The 23,313-nt window shown below is 36.7% G+C and overlaps 1 protein-coding gene across 8 annotated transcripts in view; it reads right to left on the reverse strand.

Annotated features, from left to right (window-relative positions):
- Nucleotides 1-1,357: 1,357 nt before the first annotated feature.
- WDSUB1 (WD repeat, sterile alpha motif and U-box domain containing 1) overlaps nucleotides 1,358-23,313 on the reverse strand; it is a 55,670-nt gene continuing 33,714 nt past the window's right edge. For all 8 annotated transcript variants that reach the window (XM_046659491.1, XM_046659488.1, XM_046659486.1 and 5 more), the window contains one exon: nucleotides 1,358-1,529. In XM_046659491.1, coding sequence (XP_046515447.1) covers nucleotides 1,372-1,529 — 158 coding nt within the window. In that variant the 3' untranslated portion in view covers nucleotides 1,358-1,371. The remainder of the gene's footprint in view (nucleotides 1,530-23,313) is intronic.

The raw sequence follows: 23,313 nt of genomic DNA on the forward strand, positions 1-23,313 counted from the left end.
AAAATCACCTTCTTTAACACATTTAAAAAATAACCAATCTTTGGAAAATAGGTCTATTATTTTATCAAAACAAAAGATATTTGGTCCAATGGTGGGCTCCATAAATTGAAAAACCTTTTGTTAGAACTATGTTAACATACTTCCTCTATAGAATACAATAGAAAAACACCTTCTAGAACATGTTCCCAACCCTTTTTTGTCCTCATAAGAATGTGAGAAGTGTGTGTAGTATAAAAAAAATCCTCTTCTAGAATCAGACTCTGAACCCCAGCCATGACACAAAGGAGATAAAAATTCAGTAACACATCAGGATGACAGGAATTTTACAAAGCAGCAATTAGAACGAAAAGGTATTTGGAGATTTCTGTGTTAGCTAGACTAACCTTTCTGTGAACATAAAGCATACTGGCTATAGGTTTATAAAATATAGGAAAAGACTGACTAAATACATAATTACATTACTTTTATTTCTGAGTTTTCAGATTTTGAACAAGTACAACGAGGGCTTTGGGGGTGAACACACAGTCGGGTCCCCATCTGCTCTTACAGTTTAGTTCTAACCAGCTTTCCCACTCACGGCTTCTATTCTGTAAACAATTTGACAGGTATGTCAAGTCAGTGCAGCCTCGGCTTCCTCAACTTGAGGCTTTCTTCTGAGTGAGCGCTTATCAGGGTGTTGTATTAAATATCAGTCTATTGTGTAAAAATGTAGTCACCCTAGCTTCGAATATTATGTGAGAACTTCAAGAATTCTCAATTCTAAAAGGGGTAGTTTGCCACTTATCTATTTCAGCAAAGTCAGTTTGACGTATTTGTGATCATTTATTCCACCATCTAACTTGTACCCAGGTTTGGACAGTGGGGAAAAAATCATTACCACCTTGCAAATGAAGAATTCAACAAAATTGCCTATTAAACATGTCGAAGTGATTTTCTCAAACAAATCTATAATTATTTTGCTACAAATTCTCTTTAGAAGGATTCTAAAGAGTTACCAAATGAATGGCTGATAACTAGGATTTAAATAGCTGTTATATTCTAGATTATTCCGATCTTTGGTTCTAATGGCATGTGACCTATATCAAACAAGAATAAATTTGAGCACTGCAATTTAAAGTCAAAGTAAAACTTTATTTCTCTACAGGTTAAGATTTTTTTTCACTAGTACCAAAACACTTTTATAATAAAAGTAGAAAAGAAGTTAGATGTGTTATTTAGTCCATATGTTTTAAAGAATGAAAACAGTAAATAGGTAACTAAATTTAAGTTTACCTTTCTCCTGTTTTGCTTTTAATGTCTGATCAGTATTTACCTTTAAACCATTCAAATGAGATCACTGAAAAATATAAATACAATATAATATAAACAATTTTATTTTTGATGTGTCTCTAGCCATCGATTGATGGCCATTTTCAGAGTCCTATTTGGTATAAGTACCACTGAGGGAAGAACAAGATTTGTCATGGGACTTGTACGTTTCTTTTTGCTGATCCAATTTTCCATTGCTTCCTTTTCATATGAATAGCCATCTAAAAAAAAAAAAAACAAATTATTTGCAATGTAGGAAAGGCAAGTTAGGATTACTAAAATGAGTTGGGTATAAAAACTCCGTTGCCAAGGCCTTTATTGTGATTTAAGTGGCACTCTTGTCCTGTGCCACTATTCCCAAAATATTTCTGCCACAACACCTTGAATTCTGCTATTTACGATTAAGATTGAACACATTACCTTGAACGATGTCAGTATTTTACTGATTCTTTTTGAACACTACAACTGAGAAAAGGACGCTGTAAAGAATTCAGATGTAGCAGAAAGGAAAGAAGCCAGGCGGAGTGGAATGGTAGTGAAGATAAACTGCCCCGTTAGAGCTGCTAGCTATGTGTGTAAATTAACGTGGCTGAAGATGAGAGAAAAGAGCCTTAGGAATAACTCAGAAAAACTTTTCAACACAGTGAGAAGTCAGGGAAACATTACAGAGAGATTATAGAACTTGGCTTACTAAGCACTTGACAGTTAAATGGATTTATGATGCAAAAAAAAATCCACCCATTGAAGTTTTTAATTACGATGTTCTTGCAAAATTCTTTGCGTTTGCATATGCAAAGATTGGAGTTTTCATTTCACTACTTTCTTCTTTATACTTGTACTTCAAACTGAAAATCTTAGTTCCTAATTACATTCACACGTTAACCTATTTGCTTTAATCTACAACGCATACAACTGTTTCAACTATCTATGCCAATATATTACTAACGTAAGACGACTTTCTGGCTCTGTCACCAAGACAGATACACTAGGGTGCTGTAATTGAAATACTGTGTTTGAAAATCACTTGAAAAAAAAATTCTTCTGTTTGATTATGTTACCAACTTTGACATACAATTTGGTCCATTTGCTTCCCTTTTTATCCTCCTAATTTTTAGAGATTGGTTTGTTTTCATGATTTATTTTAACTCTGTGAAAACATTTAAGTGATTGTGAAGGTAACAACTATAAAATAAGGTACTTTGAGAGGAATCCATTCTCCCTCTCTCCAACCCATGTTCCCTCCTTTCTCATATAGGTAACCGTGTAAATACAAGCAAATGTATGAGTACACACTCAGTACACATACATTCTTACAGAGAAGCTAGCATGCTGTATACACTATTTTGTACCTGATTTGTTTTTTACTTAACTATACCTTGCTTTTTTATCCCCCCCCCCCCACACACACACACACAGTACTCCACTGTATGGATGTATTGATGGACATCTGGGTTGTTTCCAATCTCTGCCTTTTACAAATAGTGCTGCAATGAAGTCTTATCATTTTGGGGGAGATGCCAGAAGTAGGACTGCTGCATCAGAGAGTGAATGTATATACGAGTGAATGTATATACGAGTGAATGTATATACGAGTGAATGTATATAATTTTGCTACATATGCCACTACTTCCATAGGAATTCTACCATTTTTTTATTCCTACTAGAAATGGCGATGAGTGCCTTTCTCCCCAGAGCCTTACCAAGAGAATACGCTGTCAAACTGGATTTTTATCATTCTCTCGTAAGCAATGGTATAGTGTATCAGGTAGTTTTAATTTATTATGAGAGAGAACATTTTTTCATTGTAAAGCCATTTGATTTTCTTTTTCCTGTGAACTGACTGTTCATATTTTTGGCCCATTTTTCTATTAGGTTGCTCTTTCCTTAGTTTAGGAAGATTTTTTAAAAAATTAAGATATAATTGACATGATTAGTTCCAGGGGCACAACATAATGATTCGATACGTGTCTATATTGCAAAAGAATCACCACAATAGGTCTAGTAAACGTCCGTCACACCACACAGTTACAACTTTTTCCTTTTTTCTTGTGATGAGAAACTTTCAAGATCTGCTCTGAGCACCTTTCTAATGTACAATACAGTCTTATGAACTGCAGTCGCCATTCTGTACATTACATCCGCAGGACTTACGAACTTTATAACTGCAAGTTTGTACCTTTTGACCATCTTCACCCATTGTGCCCCTTCCCCATGCCACTACCCGCCTCTTGCAACCACCAGTCTGTTCTCTGAGTTTGGTGTTTTGTTTTGTTTTAGATCCCACATTATAAGTGAAATCATATGGTATTGGTCTTTCTCTGACTTATTTTACTTAGCACAGTGCCCTCAAGGTCCATCCACGTCACAAATGTCAGGATTTCCTTCTTTTTTATGGCTGAATAATATTCCATTGTGTATACATACATTTTCTTTATCCATCTATTGATGGACACTTAAGTTGTTTGCATGTCTTGGCTATTGTAAATAATGCTGCAGTGAACACGGGGGTGCAGATGTCTTTTCGAGTTAGTGATTTTGCTTCCTAAGTGGAATTAATTGCTGGGTCATGTGGTAGTTCTAGTTTTAACTTTTTGAGGAACCTCCATACTGTTCCACAGTGGTTGCACCGTTTACATTCCCACCAACAGTGCTCAAGGGTTCCCTCTTCTCCACGTCCTTGTCAGCACTTATCTCGTCTTTTTGATAACAGCCATTCTAACAGGGATGAGGTGATGTCTCATTGTGGTTTTGATTTGCATTTTCCTGGTGATTCGTGATGTTGGGCATCTTCATATACCTGTTGGCCATCTGTATATCTTCTTTGGAAAAATGTCTATTCAGTTACTCTGCCCATTTTTTAATCGGATTGCTTGGCTTTTTCCTGTTGAGTTGTATGTGTTTATGTATTTTGGATATCCTTATCAGAGAGATGATTTGCAAGTATTTTCTCTCATTCAATAGGTTGTCTTTTCATTTTGTTTCCTTTGCTGTGCAGAAGCTTTTTAGTGTGTTATAGTCTTACTTGTTTATTTTCGTTTTTGTTGCCTTTGCTTTTGGTGTCACATCCAAAAAATCACTGCCAAGACCAATGTCAAGGAGCTTACCACTCATGTTTTCCTCTAGGGGTTTTATGGTTTCAGATCTTACATTCAAGTCTTTAATCCATTTTTAGTTGATTCTTGTTTATGGTGTGTTAGTGGTCCAGTTTCATGCTTTTGCATGGGGCTGTCCAGTCTTCCCAACATCATTTATTGAAGAAACTTTCCTTTTCCACTGTATGTTCCTGGTTCCTTTGTTGTAAATTAATTGGTCATATACGTGTAGGGTTTATTTCTGGGCTCTCTATTCTGTTCCATTGGTCTGTGTGTCTGTTTTTATGCCGATACCATACTTTTTTGACTACTATAGCTTTGTAATATGGTTTGAAATCTTTGTAGTCTGAAACCTCCAGCTTTGTTCTTCACTCTCAGGATTGCTTTGGCTATTCGGCATCTTTTGTGCTTCCATACACATTTTAGGCTTGTATGTTCTATTTCTGTGAAAAATGCCATTGGAATTTTGATAGGGATTGCACTGAATCTGTAGATTGCTTTGGGTAGTATGGACATTTTAACAATATTAATTCTTAAGAGCACAGAATATCTTTCCATTTATTTGTGTTGTCTTCAATTTCTTTCACCAGTGTCTTATAATAGGTCTTTCTCCTCCTTGGCTAAATTAATTCCTAGGTAGTTTATTCTTTTTGATGCAATTGTAAATGAGACTGATTTCTTAATTTCTCTTTCTGATAGCCTGTTAACTAGCATACAGATTTTTGTATGTTAATTGTGTATCCTGCAACTTTACTGAATTTGTTGATTAGTTCTAACAGTTCTTTGGTGGAGTCTAGGGTTTTCTATATACAATATCACGTCATCCACAAAGAGAGCCAGTTTTACTTTTTCTTTCCTCTTTGGATGCCTTTTATGTCTTTTTCTTGACTGATTGCTCTGGCTAGAGCTTCCAATACTATGTTGAATAAAAGTGGCAAGAGTGAGCAGCCTTGTCTGTTTCCTGATCTTAGAGGAAATTCAGCTTTTCATCATTGAGTATGATGTTAGTAGTGGGCTTGCCATATATGGTCTTTATTATGTTGAGGTATGTTTTCTCTATACCTGCATTGTTGAGAGTTCTTATCATAAGTGAATGTTTAATTTTGTCATATGCTTTTTCTGCATCTATTGAGATGATATGATTTTTATACTTCATTTTGTTAATGTGGTATGTCACACTGATTTACTGATATTGAACCATCCTTGTATCCCTGGAATAAACACCACTTGACCATGCTATATGATCCTTTTAACGTATTGAGTTTGGTTTGCTAATATTTTGAGGACTTTTGCATCTATGTTCATTAGGGATATTGGCCTGTAACTTTCTTTTCTTGTAGTGTCCATGTCTGGTTTTGTTATCAGGGTAATGCTGGCCTCATAGCATGAGTTGGGAAGAGTTTGAGAAGGACTGATGTTAATTAAGTATTTGATTTCTTATATCTACGGAATATTAACACTTCACCGATTTTTCACTTATTTCTTTTGGACTTTGAGTCCATGTTGAGAAGAGTCCCTATTTCTAGGTTATCAAAGAATTTACTTACATTTTCTTCTGGGACTCATAAGGTTTCATTTTTTTATGTTTATATCTCTGATCCATTTGGAATTAATTTAGATGTACAGTACAAGAGATGAAGCCAGTTTTATCCTTTCCAGATGGCTATTTAGTTGTCAGAATACTACTTCTTTAAATTACTTATTTTTCCCACTAACTTAAAATACCATTTTTATTATTCACTATATTTCCAAATGTCCTTGGACCAATTTCTGGATTTTTAAAAATTACTTTCCATTGGTCTATCTGTTCATGTGCCAATCCCACACTGTGTTATTGATAGAGGCTTTATAACATGTTCCAATATCTGGTAGGGCTAGCAACACTCTTTTTTATTTAATACGTTATTTGTTGTGTGTTCTTTCCAGTGGAACCTAGTAATCAGTTTCTGTATCTCTAAGAAAAAACCCACTAGTGACATCTTGCTGAGTCTTCCTGAGACTTCTGAGGCATCTTGCTGAGTTTTATAGTATTCTTCACGTCTATTTGCAAAATTTTGCATATTTTTTATGTCTAGGGTTTTTTGTTATTGTAAATTGTCTTCCACTATACCTTTTAACCACTTTTTGTTTACATGCACACACACAAACACACGAAGGCTCTTGATTTCTCTTTAACTTGCTAAATGCTGATTAGCCCTGTTAAGCTATTGTCTCTCAGCTCCAAACCCACATGTGATGCTGAGGACTTGGCGTGCTGGGGCCCAGATACTGCAAAACCACATTTCTGCCTTGCCAGCTGGCTCCCTGTTAGATCCTGCATGGGATTCCCCTAGAGGGAGACAAAAACAGGGTGAACTCCTGGCAGAGTTGTGCCTAGCTATAGCCTTCATCTAGCAGGGAGAGTTGGTTACACTCCAGACGGTTTTGTTTGCTTCACTGTAGGTACTGCACAAGTTTGTCTTATCCTTACCCCTCTAGAGAGACTAGCACCAGCTGGGTAGCTCCCCCTTCTTAGAGGCTGGGATTCTGGTTCTGAGAGACCCATGTGAGGTTCTGATAACCTCAACTTCTTCCCTTTGTTCTCAAGAGTCCCAGAGATGGTAGATGCTTTCTGCAGATACTGTTAGCACCATTTGAGATATAATTCACATACCATAATCCACCCTTTTACGTATATAATTCAGTGGTTCTTAATATAATTCACAGAGTCGTGCATCCATCACTATTTAATTTCAGAACGTTTTCATCACTCCATAAAGAAACCTTGTACCCATTAGCAGTCACTATCCCCTCCCCTGGCAACCACTAGTCTACTTTCTGTCTCTATAGATTTGCCTGTTCTGGACATTTCCTATAAATAGAATCATATGATATGTGGCCTTTGGTGTCTGGTTTCTTTCTTTCACTTAGCATAATGTTTCCAAGGTTCATCCATGAAGCATGTATAAGTATTTGTTCCTTTTTATGGCTGATTAATATTCCATTATATGGATATACCACATTTTATTTATCCAGTGATGAGACATCAGGGTTATTTCCACTTTCAGGCTTTATCAATAAGGCTGCTATGACATTCACATACAACTTTTTGTATGAACATATGTTTTCAGTTCTCTTAGATATATACCTACAAGTACAATTCCTGGGTCATATGGTAACTATGTTTAACTTTTTGACAAACTGTTTTAAACAGCTGCACCATTTTACTTTCCCAACACGTTATTTTCCATCTTTTTGATTCTAGTCTCTTGTGATGAAGTATGAAGTGACATCTCATCGTGGTTTTGATTTTCATTTCCCTAATGATATTAAGCATCTTTTCTAGTGCTTATTGGCCATCTGGATATCTTCTATGGAGGAAAGTCTATTCAAATCCTTTGTTTATTTTTTAAATGTGTTGTCTTACTGTTGCGTTGTAAGAAGAGTTTGAGTAGGAAAATATACTCAATTTTTATTTATAAAAATCTAAGTATATATAACGAACCTCAGTCTTACATAGCACCATCACACTCACTGGCCTATTACTGATAAATGATGTGCATGTTAATATTACTAGGTGAAATATTGTAAGTTCAATGACAGCTAATTCATTTGCCACCAGACTAGATAAATCTGACAATAGCATGTTTTTAACCTTCCAGGTGAAAGGAGCCCACTTTTGTTATTAATTTCTTAGTTACATTCCATCATGGTGACATAAGGCTATTTGTATAATTTCTGGTGGTGGTGGTGTTTGGTGCTTAAATATGAATGTCCCGTATGTGTTCAAAAAGAAGGTGTACTTTTGAACGTCCGAGTTTGATACATTACTTTGATCTGTTTTGGCCTGAGAGGTATGATCATGTCTATTACTGTGCTTTCTCCTTATACTACCTGTAATTTCTGCTTTATGAAAGTTGTTGCTGTGTTTGGGACTGCATGGCTAGTAATGGCTTATCTTCACTGAGAATCGTGGTCTTCAGAATTATAAATTTTTTTGGAGTCGGAATTCTACTTTTGCAGACAAGTATTTAACCCCTTCTTCATGTTCAGTTGTCTCATCTTTGCCTATCCTTTTATTTCTAACCTTCTGGATCCTTGTTTTAGCTTGGATTGCACTTTGGTAGCTGCTCTAAAAGTTTTGTCCCTTTAGGGATGAGTTAAGCCAAATTGTTTATTAATATTACCAGTACCTTTAGTAATAGTTCTATCATTTTTGTAAATCACCTATATAAATTCTTTCACTATGGGAGCTGGGTTCCATCAATTTTGATGCTTAGGGAAGTTTCTATTTTTGATCTACTGGTTACCTTTACACTAATATCTTTTAAAAAGAGACCAAGAATATTATTAGTGTCTCTTGGTTCCTTACTATAAGAAATATTCAAATTAGCTGGTAGTCTTTTTCTCTCCCCCAGTGTCTAAATTTCAAATAGGCTTTTATTGGGGCCGGCCCCGTGGCCAAGTGGTTAAGTTCCCATGCTCCAATTCGGCAGCCCAGGGTTTGCCAGTTTGGATCCTGGGCGCAGACATGGTGCTACTCATCAAGCCACACTGAGACGGTGTCCCACATGGCAGAACTAGAAGGACCTACAACTAGAATATACAACTATGTACTGGGGGGGCTTTGGGGAGAAAAAGGAAAAATAAAATCTTTAGAAAAAAAGAGCTGTACCAGATAGTTCTAGGAAGTAAAAAATATTTAACATTCACAAAATTTTATTTCAGTTTAATAGATGAATAGGTTCTGGTAAAATGCCACAGTAATGATACCTATTATGATTTATTCATTCCTTAGACTTCCATTTCTGGTAATAAAGCAGAGTAAGTAGATCCCAAAATTTCTTGCTACATTATACTTAGAAATGGCAACTAAAAGAAGCATCTTTTTACATAGATAGCTGACTTCCAGGTTCAAATTAGTGAAAAGTTCAAGTGAAAAATATTAGCTCCCTGGCTTGGGCTCTGAATTTATATCTGTTGTCCAAGAAGAAAGCTTGCTCAGCCCACTGCTGCCCACCTGTTGTTCTGGGAAATGGACAAAGCAAGCCCAACACCTCCCTCGAGCTATACCCTCTTTCCACACTGGAATTCCACGGAGAATACTTGACTGAAGATGAGCAGACACAGGGCACACGCAGACAATAAAGAGCAGGATTAGGACCCCACAAACCTCAGAAAATGAAAATAAATACAACCTGTGAGTATTTCTAAAATAAGGCTGAATCTAAGAAACAATATACTGTGAAAAATATTTAATACTCATATAGCTCTTTTTTGTCATTAGACTGTTCCAGGGCACTCTTACCTATATTAACACTTAATCTGCACCACAGCTTTATGAAGAAGCTGATGCATGGCCTGAACAACTTTCCAAGGTCACGTGAGTCGGCAGCGACAGAGTTGGGATTTAAGCCAAGCGGTCTGGCTCCAGAGTCTATGCCCTTAATCGACAGGCTAAATCAGATTTCCAGAAGTGACAAATAACAGTCACTGGAATTGTGAAAAAACCTCAGTGGGACAAGGTTAAATAGTGCCTAGACAATGCAGAGTAGATGACTGGTAGGTAGGTCTAAGAAAATTACCAAGAAAGACTGTAGAGATAATACAGGATAGAACAGCAGAGAATGAGAGTGGCTGTTTTCCAGAATCGATCAATGGCACAGAATTCCATTCAAGCAGCACTGTGCACCCTGAACAAGAGAAGTAAAAATACCCATCAAAGCAAAACTCTGAAACAAAAAACCAGAATTAAACTGAATTATACTTGTACTGCAACAATAGAGGCTAGAGAGTGTGTTCTCCATAAATAATTGAGATAAAACACTGAAGGGTTTTGCAAAAAAGCAAAGTGGTCAGATAGGGTTTATCAGGTTTTTACAATTTTGAAATGAATTATAAGTGTGAACACTGATTTTTCTAAAAAGCTATATAAATGAATTAACATATTTAAGTGTTCAGAGTAAACCTGAAAGGAACAAAAGAATAGATGGGACACCTGACTAGTGCAAAGTTGTCACTCTCCTCCTCACCCCACCCCTAAATTAACATAGAGTTTTTAGGTTTTCTGTAATTCTAATCAAAATGTCAGATTTTTGAAGCATGACAAAATGATTCGAAAATTTATCTTGAGGTCTAAATGGGCAAAAATTAAACCAATTGTTAAAAAGAATAATGAACGGTAATCATAATTAAAACTAAGAATTTAAAATATGGCAGTGCAGGACCGGCCCCATGGCCAAGTGGTTAAGTTCCTGTGCTCTGCTTCAGCGGCCCAGGGTTTCACCCATCTGGATCCTGGGCACAGACATGGCACCACTCATCAAGGCATGCTGAGGTGGTGTCCCACATGCCACAACTAGAAGGACCCTATCAGTATTAAGAATTTATTCAAAAGTAATATTTAAACAAATGTACCTGTATATACTAAATGACTGAGGATTTTTTCTACAGAATTATTTGAAGATGTCTATCAATCAATCAACAGTAAGGGTTCATTTATGGCACATTCACACCGTGAAAGACTGTCCTGTAGTTGAGAGTGACATAGTTCTGAATATACTGACAAGGAATACTATCTGATATATTGATAAAATTTTTTTAAAAGTAGGTATCATATCCCATTTGCCATAGAGCAAAATTATAAATGGATAGAAAAATATCTGGAAGGATACACCAGAATCTCCACATTTTCAAAATAATTATTTCTGTATTGTTTATGAAAGCAGCATGTGCTTGGTGAAAAATAATTTAAAAGGATGGATGAATAAAAATACTGTATAAGAATGCTGACATACAGGTAGAAGTGGCTTGGAAATTTTTCTGGGGTAGTTAATTCAATAGGTAGAAGGTAAAAGCCTTCGAAAACACCAGAGGAAAGAAGCCACGAAGGACAAGTGATCAGGAAAGAAGGGGAAAAGGGAACTAGAAGGAAGCAAAATAACTGGAAGCATGTGCTGGCAGGAAGTGGGCCAAACGTATCAATCACAGTCTAAAGAAATCGGTTCAGGGGCCAGCCCTGTGGCCGAGTGGTTAAGGTCGTGCCCTCCACTGCAGCGGCCCAGCGTTTCGCCAGTTCAGATCCTGGGTGTGGACATGGCACCGCTCATCAGGCCATGCTGAGGCAGCGTCCCACGTACCACAACTAGAAGGACCCACAAGTGAAAATACACAACTATGTACCTGGGGGTTTGGGGAATAAAAAGGAAAAAAAAAAAATCTTTAAAAAAAAAAAAAATCGGTTCAATTATATTAAAGATGAGGACAGTTTTTCAAAAAAATTAATTCAACCGTATGTTTTCCACAGGGAACACCTCTAAAACAAAGTAACACAGGAAGGCTAAAAATGGAAAGTGACTCTCCCAGGATTATGCTAAGCAAAAAAAGCTAAACCCAAAAGGTTTATTTACTGTATGATTCCATTCATAACACTTTTGAAACGACCAAATTTTAGCAATGGAGTACAGATTAGGGAGGCAGGTGGGAAGAAAGCAGGTAGGTGATGGATGTAGTTATAGAAAGACAAGAAGGGAACTGTTCTGTCCTCCAAAAGGGACAAACTTGTACAGAACTTAATACATAAAAAAAACTAGGGAAATCTAAAGATTTGTGGATTGCATCAATGTCAATATATTGGTTGTGATGATATAGTATCGTTTTGCAAAATGCTGCCGGTGGGGGAACTGGGCAAGTGTACAAGATCTGTTATAGCTGCATATGAATCTACAATTACTTTAACAAAATAATAAAATAAGTGGGTGACACCACAAAGCTTAAAATGAAAGACACAGGCAATATTAAATGGAAGTAAGGCTCTGGAGCAAGTAGAATTCTCAGACACTGCTGGTGGGAGTCTAAACTGATACAACCAGTCTGGATAACCGTGTATATCTACTCCTAGGAATACACCCAATAGAAATGCACATGCATGTTCACCAAAAAACATGAATACAGGTTCATGGCAGCACTGTTTAAAATAGCCAAAAATGATCATCAACAGTAGAATGGACAAATAAATTCTAGTATATTTACACATGAGAACTAACAAATTACTGCTTTCTGCAACAAGGACGAATCACACAAACATGATACCTAATGAAAGCTAGACCCAAAAGACACATTTTATTATTTAATTTAGATAAGGCTTAATAAAAATGTGCTTCTGATTAATCTGTAATTAAAGTCAGGATACTGATTACCCTTGGTGAACGACTGTTCATTATGTGAAAATTCAAGATGTACACTTATGTTTATTTTTAAAATAAGTAGATCGAAATATACCACACAGCCATAAACAAAAAGCCAGAGAGCCAAGATTAAAACATATGAGACAAAAATTCAAGGGAAAATATGTTAAATTATGCCAACAAGAATATTTTATGGTGATGAACTAACTTATTAAAAGCTAGATTGGAATTCATAATTGAACTTGCAGTTAAAAACTCTCCTACAAAGAAAACTCCAGGCCTAGATGACTTCACTGGTAAGTTCTATCAAACATTTAAGGAAAAAATAATAGCAATACTATACAAACTCAGAAAATAGAGCAGAGGGAACACTTACTAATTCATTTTATGAGGCCAGAATTACCCTCGTACCATGTCAAACATTACAAGAGAACTACAGCCAATATCCCTTATGAACACCACAAATACTGAAATAATAGCACATCAAATTCAGCAATATGTAAAGGGGGCAACTCAAATCCTAAAGGTTCCACAAAAAAAACTCAGCAAAGTTGCAGGATATAAAATCAACATACAAAAATCAGTTGTGGTCCTACATACTAACAATGAAGAATCCAAAAAGGAAATTAAGAAAATTCCATTAACAAACAGCATCAAAAAGAATTGAATAATTAGTAATAAAGTTAAGGAGGCAAAAAGACACATACACTGAAAACTACAAAACATTGCTGAAAGAAAGACAAAAAGAAAGAAATCCCATGTTCACAGACTGGAACTTCAAACTGTCATATTACTGAAAGCATTACAAAGTCAACACAATCCCTCTCAAAATCCCAATAATTTTTTTTTTTGCAGAAATAGAAAAATACATCGTGAAATTCATATGAAATCATAAGGGATCTTGAATAGCCAAAACAGTCTTGAAAAAAAGTTGGAAGACACACACTTCCTGATTTTCAAAGTTACTACAAGGCAACAGTAATCAAAATGGTGTGGTACTGGCATAAAGACAGACATAGAGACCAATAGAATAAAGAGTTCAGAAATAAACCTCACGAATATGGTCAAATGTTTTCAACAAGGGTGCCAAGACCAGTCTTTCCAAGAGATGGCATTGGGAAAACTGGATATCCACACACAAAAGAATGAACCTAGACCATTAAAAATTCAAACGGATCAAAAACCTAAATGTAAGAAAACAGTAAAAATCTTAAGAAGAAAACATAGGGGGAATGTTTCATGACACTGGACTTGGAAATGATTTCTTGAATATGACATCAAAAGCATAAGCCACAAAAGAAAAAGTACATAAAATGGACCTTATTAAAACTAAGAACTTTTGTGTATCAAAGGACCCTTTAACAGGGTGAAAAGGCAACTCATGGAATCGGAAAGATATTTGCAAACCATCTACCTAATAAGAGATTGATATCCAGAATATATAAAGAACTCCTATAACTCAACAACAAAAAAAGCAGAAATATGCAAAAAACCTCAAAAGAAGATATACTAAGTGGCCAGTACACATGATAAGATGCTCAACATCCTAATCATCAGGGAAATACAAATCAAAACCTCAAGATACCACCTCACCCCAACAGGATGAAAAAAAAAAACCCAGAAAAAACAAGTATTGGCAAAGACGTAGAAAAGTTGGAACGCTTCATGTATTGCTGGTGGGAATTTAAAATGGTGCAGCCACTGTGGAAAATGGTATAGTAGTTCCTCAAAAAATTAAACACAGAATTACTATATGACCTAACAATTCCACCTCTGGGTATACACCCAAAAGAAGTGAAAACAGGGACTTGCACAGATATTTGTATACCCATGTCCACAGCAGCATTATTCACAATAGCCAAAAAGTGCAAACTACCCACATGACTATGTTTGGATGACTGGATAAACTAAATGTAGTATATACACACAGCAGAATGTTCTTCAGCCTTAAAGAAATTCTGACACGTGCAACAGTGTGAGTGAACCTTAAAGATACTATGCTAAGTAAAATAAGCCAAACACAAAAGGACAAACATTGTACGATTCCACTTATATGAGGTATCTAGAGTAGTCAAATTCAGACAGAAAGTAGACTGGTGGTTCCCAGGGGCTGGGGAGAGGGGGGAGTGGGAGATATTATTTAATGGGTATAGAGTTTGTTTTGTAAGATGAAAAGAGTTCTGGAGATGGATGGTGGTGATGGTTGCACAACACCGTGAATGTACTTAATACCACTGAACGGTACACTTAAAAATTGTTAAAATAGTAAAATTGATGTTATCTGTTTATTTTACCACAATAAAAAAATCAATGACTGTAACTATGGAAGGCAGAATAATGGAACATGTGAATACTTGGTGTTAACATGGCAAAGGGGAATTAAGGTTGCCAGTCAGCTGATTTTAAGATAGGAAAGTATCCTAGACTATCCAGAAGGGTACAATCTAATCACATGAGTTCTTAAAAGCAGAAGAGGAAGGTAGGAAAGTGAGTCAAAGAAATGCAATGTGATGCAAAAAGATACAACCCACCACTGCTGGGTTTGAAGATGGAGGAGGAGGGTCCCCAGCCAAAGAATACGACAGCCTCTAGAAGCCAGTGTATGTTTCCTCTTGCTTCTATAACAAATTATCACAAACTCAGTGACTTTGAAAAACACAATTTATTATCTTACAGTTCTGCAGATGAGCAGCATGAAATCAGTTCCACTGGGCTAAGATCAAGGTGTTGGCAGTGGCGTTCGTTCTGAAGGCTCTAGGGAGAATCTGTTTCCTCGCCTTTATCAGCTTCTGGAGGCAGCCTGAATTCCTTGGCTCCTGTTCCCGCATCACTCCAACCTCTGCTCTGGGGTCACATCTTCTGTGACTGACTCTCCTGCCTCTCTCTCTCTTTCACTTATAAGGATCCTTGTGATTACACTGGGTCCACCCAGGTAATACAGGAGAATCTCCTCATCTCAAGATCCTTAACTTGATCGCATCTGCAAAGCGCTCTTTGCCACATAACACTACATTCACAGGCTCTGGGGATTAGGACATGGACATCTCTGGGAGCTATCATTCTGCCTATCAGAGCTGGGAGGAGCCCTCAGCTTACAGCCAGAAAAAACCCAGGGGCCTCAGTCCTACAGTCACAAGGAATTGAATTCTACCAACAACCTAAATGGATTTCCACTAGAGCCACCAGAAAGGAACGCAACCTGCCAACACCTTGATTTTAGCCTGTGAGACCGCACTGGACTTCTCACCCATAGAAGTGTTGTTCTAAGCCACTAATTTTGTGGTGATTTGTTACGGCAGCAACAGAAAACTAACACGGTCATCTATCATATTACAGGCTAAAGGAGAAAAACATATTACTTTAATGGATAAGCATTTTATAAATTTTCAGCAACTCAGGATAGAAGGGAACTTCTTTAACTTGATAGAGGCAGCTAACATCACACTTAACATGAAAATTGGAATGTTTCCTTCCTAAGAGCCGGGTGAGGTAAGGTACGGTAAGGTAAGAATGTCTGCTCTCACCACTTCTCTTCAACATGGTACTGGAAATCCTGGCCACAGTGATAATGAAACCAGCTCAACAAAAGGTTGACATAAGGGAAGCCATATTGTAGAAAAGAAACCATACTATAACTTTAAATGACCTCTGACTGACTAACCCAGCTAGGTATGTACCCTCCAGGAGATCCACCTGCTCTGCAGATTTTACAACCCCTACTTGTGCATATACCTCCCAGCTGCAGTAAGACAATAACTTCATTCTTTTGAGTTCCTTAGGAATGCAATGACCCCCAGACAGAAAGTCTATGCTGATAGCCATCATCAATGAAAAACTGAAAAGATCTGGTGTGGCAACTTCTGGGTCAACACTCCTGACCCCCTCCCCTATAACCCACTGGCCTATATAACTACTCAAGATTCTGTGTTCCCCTTAAGATGGTTCTTTTGGACATTCTTTGGCCATCTTCCCCCTTGCTAGCAAGCTGTAATAAAATGCCCTTTCTCTACCACCATCTTGCCTCTTGACGACTGGCTTCTGTCTCATGGCGAGCAGATCATGCCCTTTGCGTGTGGGGTTGCCGGGTGGATACAGATTGGAAAGAAAGAAATCTGTCGAGAGGAGAAAGGTTTTGGCCTCGGTGCATGCATGCTTGGTGGATCCCCGTGGCACCCATGACCCCACAGCGCACACACCCATACCCTTTTCTCCTCCCAGCAAACCTCACAGGCTTGGCTGAGTGGTGAGGACCAAGAGCACAGAGCTGAGGCGAGAGGATCGGGAAGCTGGTCCCTTTTCTCGTGGATCCAGCACTGACTGAGCCCTGCCACATGGTTCCTAGGAGACTGGAGGGACTCAGCCTGACCTTTGACCTCAAGGACTCACCTTGTGTGGGACAGAGCAGGTGGACAGTGACATCTGGATGCAGTAAGTGCTAGGACAGCAGGTGTGTACAGCACAGAACTAGAGGCCAGAGGCTTTTCTTTTTTTTAAGCCTTCAGCCACCCAAAGCCAGTACTTTCCTCAGTGTTACTGTAAGAATTAAATGAGATAACATGTATAAAGTATTTTGGCTTTGCTTGGCTCCTAGTGACTGAAAAAAGTTAGATACTATTATTAACAATAATAATACTGTTATCCTTCTTGTAATTATGGTGGGGAAGGGCTCTATAGAAAAGGCATCACTAGAGAGAAGGCAGATCTGAAGGATGACTAAGAATTTAACAGATGGAGACAAGGGCGGAAGAGCATCACAGGTTTCTGTTCATCCTTGATGTATAGTTTTAAATATACCATCATAAATAATAGGTATTTAAACTGACTAAAAGTTAGCCAACGAATTCTTTCTATATTCTGGTTCAAGATTCAGATTTACAAATGTTGGAGAGGTTGTGGAGAGAATGGAACCCTCATACACTGCTGGTGGGAATGCAAACTGGTGCAGCCACTATGGAAAACAGTATGGAGATTCCTCAAAAAATTAAAAATAGAACTACCATACGATCCAGCCATTCCACTACTGGGTATCTATCCAAAGAGCTTGAAGTCAGCCATTCCAAAAGTCCTATGCACCCCAATGTTCATTGCAGCATTATTTACAATAGCCAAGACATGGAAGCAACCTAAGTGCCCATCAACTGATGAATGGATAAAGAAGATGTGGTATATATATACAATGGAATACTACTCAGCTGCAAAACAGAACAAAATCATCCCATTTGCAACAACATGGATGGACCTTGAGGGAATTATATTAAGTGAAATAAGCCAGTTAGAGAAGGATAATCTCTGTATGACTCCACTCATATGAGGAATTTAAAAATGCGGACAAAGAGAACAGATTAGTGGATACCAGGGGAAAGGTGGGGTGGGGGGTGGGCACAAAGGGTGAAATGGTGCACCTGCAACATGAATGACAAACATTAATGTACAACTGAAATCACACAAGATTGTAATCTATCATTAACTCAATAAAAAAAAAAGATTCAGATGTAACTCAAGATTTCATTGATTTCATCATTTGTTTTTTTTAAAGAGGGTGCACAGCAGAATATATATTAAAACAGTGGTTGTCAAAGTGTGGTCAGCAAGATGATAAATTATTTTCATAAAAAAAGAAATACAACTGTCTATTTGCAGATGACATGATCATGTATGAGGAAAGTTAAAGGATCTGAAAAAAAAAAGCTATTATTACTAATAAACTAAGCAAGGTCACAGAACACAAAATCAATTGTGAAATACCAAGCAATGAAGAATTAGAAACTGAAATTTTAAAAACTAGTATTTAGAGTCACAAAAATATGAAATATCTAAGGATAACATTAGCAAAATATATGCAAAACCTTCACACTGAAAGACAAAGCACTGCTGAGAGAACGTAGAAGACCTAAATAAATGGAGAGCTCTGTCATGTTTATGGACTGAAGCTGTCGATTCCAAACTGATCTACAGATTAAACACCATCCCAACCAAAATCCTGGCAAGCTTTTACACTGAAAAACTACAAAACACTGCTGAAAGAAATAAAAGAAGACACACATAAATGGAAAGGTACCCTGTGTTCATGGATTGGAAGCGTTAATATTTTTTAAATGTCCATACTACCCAAAATGATCTACAGATTCAGTGGAATCTCTATTAAAATCCCCATGGCATTTTTTTCCAGAAATAGAAAAATCCATATTAAAATTCATATAGAATCTCAAAGGACCTTAAAAAGCCAAAACAATTCTAAGAAAGAACAAAGCCTGAGGCTTCACACTTGCTGATTTCAAAACATATTGCAAAGCTAGAGTAACCAAAATAGTGTGGTACTGGCACAAAGACAAACATATACACCAATGGAATGGAAGAGAGAGCCCAGAAATAAACCCTCACAAATGTGGTCAAATGATCTTCAGCAAAGGTGCCAAGACTACACAATGGCACTGTTGGCGGGAATGTAAAATGGTGCAGCCACAATGGAAAACAGTATGGAAGTTCCTCAAAAAATTAAAAATAGAATTACCATGTAATCCAGCAATTCCACTTCTGGGTATAAATCCAAAAGAATTGAAAACAGGATCTCAAAGAGATATCTGTACACCCATGTTCATTGCAGCATTATTCACAGTAGCCAAGAGGTGGAAGCAACCCAAGTGTCCATCAACAGAAGAATGGATAAACAAAATGTGGTATATACATACAATGGAATATTATACAGCCTTAAAAAAGAAGGAAATCCTGCCATTTGCAACAACCTGGGTGAACTTTGAGGACATTATGCTGAGTGAAATAAGCCAGTCACAAAAAGACAATTACTGTATGATTCCACTTGTATGAGGTATCTAAAATTGTCAAACTCATGGAAACAAAGTAGACTGTGGTTACCATGCACTGGAGATAGGAGGAAATGGGGAGTTGTTCAACGGATGTAGAATTTCAGTTTTACAAGATGAACAAGTTCTAGAGAGCTGTTGCACAACAATGTGCATACAGTTAACACTACTGTACACTTAAAAATGGTTAAAATGTAAATTTTACTTTTTTTTTTTTTTTTTTTTTTTACCATATATACACAAAAAAACCCTGGCACACTTTTCTGTAGAAACTGAGAAAGTGATTCTAAAATCTATATGGAAACATGCTAAGGACCAAGAATAGCTAAAACAGTTTTGAAAAAGAACTAAGATGATTTACACTACCTGACTTCAGGACTTACTGTAAAGCTACAGTAATCAAGGCACTGAGGTAACTAGTACAAGGACAAACATAAAGATCAAGAGAACATCACAGAAAGTCTAGAAATGGACCAGTGATATAGAGTATACAGACTCAGTTGATTTTCAACAAAAGTGCCAAGATAATTCAATGGGAAAAGATTTCTCAATAAATGCTGCTAGAACAATTGGATATCCATTTAGGAAAAGAAGAAATGTTCACTCTTATCTCACATGTGAAATAAATCATAGACCTAGGGGCCTGCCTAGTGGCACAGTGGTTAAGTGCGAATGTTCCACTTTGGCGGCCCTGGGTAATATCTGAAGGGACACTTTACAAAAGAAGATATATGAATGGATAATAAGCACATGAAAAGATGCTCAACGTCACTAGTCATCAGAAAAGGCACATTAAAAGTACAATGAGATACCACTTCACACTCACTAGGGTGGCAAAAATTAAAAGGCTAACAATACCAAGTGTTGGGAAGAATTTGGAGAAACTGGAATTTTCAGTTGGGAACTTAAATGGTACAACCACTCTGAGTAACAGTTTGGCAGTCCCTTTAAAGTTAAACATTCACTTACTATACAACACAGTAATTCTACTCCTAAATATTTAACCAAGAGAAATGAAACATGTCCAGACAAAGACATGTACATGAATGTTATAAAAGCATCATTCATAATAGCCAAAAAGTGGAAAAGACCTAAAAGTTTGCTAACAGGTTAATAGATAAACAAGTTATGGTATGGAACCCTACTCAGCAATCTGAAGGAATGAATTACTGATACAAGATAAATGAACAAGATAAATGAATCCAAAGCATTCTGCTGAGCCAAAGAAGCCAGGCATAAGAGTATATCCTGAATTATTCCATTTATATCAAATTCTAGAAAAGGCAAATATAATCTACAGTGCCAAAAAGCAGATCAGTGGTTATGTAAGGCCAGGGATGGAGGAGGATTGATTGTAAAGGGCACGAGAGAACTTTCTGGGCTGTGATAATATTATCTTGATTGTGATGGTGGATGCACAGGTATATACACTTTAAAAACCTGACCTAACATCCATGCCCGCCTTCCTCTATTTTATATGTGGGATGCATGCCACAGCATGGATTGATAAGCTGTGCATAGGTCCATGCCCAAGATCCAAACCAGCAAACCCTGGGCTGCAAATGTGGAGCGTGTGAACTTAACTGCTGCTCCACTGGGCCAGTGCCTACAATAACTTTTAATAAATTAACTGCCATTTCTGCTTAACCTAATTCGAGTTCAGTTTCTTTCAACTGCAAACAAGTTTCCTAATACAACACACCAAAGCCAAAAATATACAGCCATTGCTACACTCATAGATAATTTCATAGCTGGAATAAAAACAGCTGACGTTTACTGAGTGCTTATTATGTGCAGGTGCTCTTTTAAGTCCCTAACATGCATTAACTCATTTGATCCTTACAAGAATCCCATGAGGTAAACACTAGCATCCCATTTTGTACATGAAGAAAATAAGGCACAGAGAGGTTATATAGCCTCCCACAAGGTAACTCAGCTAATAAGTAATGAAACAGATTCAGACTCAGACAGACTGGTTCATCAGTGCATTTGCTCAACTACTAAGCCATACTGCCTCCCATAAGTATCTTTTGTATTAAATAATGAAAACTAAAAATAAAAGAACTAAACTTGAATTAAATGCTTATGAATAAGAAAATTATAAATGGCTAAAAACATTAAAAAGTGCTCAAACTCAATATTATACAAAGAAATGCAAACTGAGATTACTTTTCACGTTTTAGATTGAGAAAGATTAAAAGATTGCTAATATCCAGTACAGGCAAGAATGTGGGAAATATGGACCCCCTATATTGCTGAAAGGGCAATTTGTCAGTATCTGTCAGTAATTTCACCTTTAAGTAACTTATCCTACAGAAGCATTCACATTAAGATTGCAATAATAAATTTATACAACGTTTACTGCTGTAGTTTATAATGGCAAAAAACCAACAGGGAATGAAATAAATTATAGGATACAGACACAACTGAGTATTAGGCAGTCTCTAAAAATATAAAGTAGGGGGCTAGCCCTGTGGCATAGTGGTTAAGTTCGCATGCTTCGCTTTGGCAGCCAGAGTTTGCGGGTTTGGATCCCGGGCACAGACGTACACACCACTCATCAAGCCATGCTGTGGTGGTGTCCCACATACAAAATAGAGGAAGATTGGCACAAAAGTTAGCCCAGTGACAATCTTCCTCAAGCAAAAAGAGGAAGATTGGCAACAGATTTTAGCTCAGGGCCAATCTTCCTCACCAAAAAAAAAGAGAGAGAATAAAGTAGATAACATGATGCCTTCTTCTCTCCCTGGGAACTAAAGAAAAATTAAAGCAGCATTTACTGATGACTATGACTTAGAAAGCAAATGTCCATAGACAATTTCAGCAAAAAAAAAGGCATGATACAGAACAGTATAAAGTCTATAAACACAGTTTTGTAAAAAATATCTTGATTCTACTGGTATTAAAAATGTGATATTTAAGAATATAGAGAGAAAAATATTTAGAATTATAATTAGTTCTTGCCTTTGGGAGCAGACAGATGAGATGACTCACTTTATACACCTTTGTTTTGATTGAAAAATTCTCTGACAATGAAGATATATTATATTACAATTAAAAGAGGAAATTTATAAAAAATACAAACATATGTTATTGGTTCAATAATATCTCAAAGCAAATATAAAATGCCAAATGTGAGAGCTAAGCATTCTTTAAAAGAAAAGATGTTTACAGTTGTATGAATGAAAAATGCTCCTGCCTACAAAGTTCACAGCAAGTAGAGACAATTACATTAAAATGATATTAACAAAAAAAGACTATATGATTGGTTCCACTAGTCATGTTGACATAGCATGCAAGGTCAGTATTTAAGCCCCTCATATAAGTTAATTATCAAAGAAGATGAATAAATATTTTACACCCAAGCATATTTAAATGGCAAATTGCCATGTAGAAAAATTTATTGCCTCCCTGGCAATGTAAGAAATAAAGTTTCAAACAACTATTAAACTCACAAAAATAGAGTTATAAAATTCAATGATCACAAAACTGTGGAGAAACAGGGACACTTAAATATACTGCTGATAGCACTCTAAACCTTTTTTCTAGGAAACGATCTAATAACAAGTCTAACAAAAACTATCAAAATTGTTCTTAATGTCCATAAACTATTCCCTGATTGGTTCATTCTGCTTTGGGGCACACATGCCATGAGATGCCCCTAAGTAATGTTTAACAACAGAAAGAAAGGAGTGCTAAGATATCAGTGCAATGCTATTTACAACATAAAGATTTGCAAACATACATACACCAAATCCCAGAAGAGTCAAACAAAATGTAGCATAGAGCCACAATGGAATAAAGATATTAAAACTGAAAATTATGTAGACTACGTCAATATTCCGAAATGTACATAATAAAATTTTACACCAAAATCAAAAAAGACAATGTAATACGAAGTCACTGATCACAACTATGTAAAGTATG

This window comes from Equus quagga, chromosome 4 (assembly GCF_021613505.1).
Source record: "Equus quagga isolate Etosha38 chromosome 4, UCLA_HA_Equagga_1.0, whole genome shotgun sequence".
Lineage (NCBI taxonomy): Eukaryota > Metazoa > Chordata > Mammalia > Perissodactyla > Equidae > Equus > Equus quagga.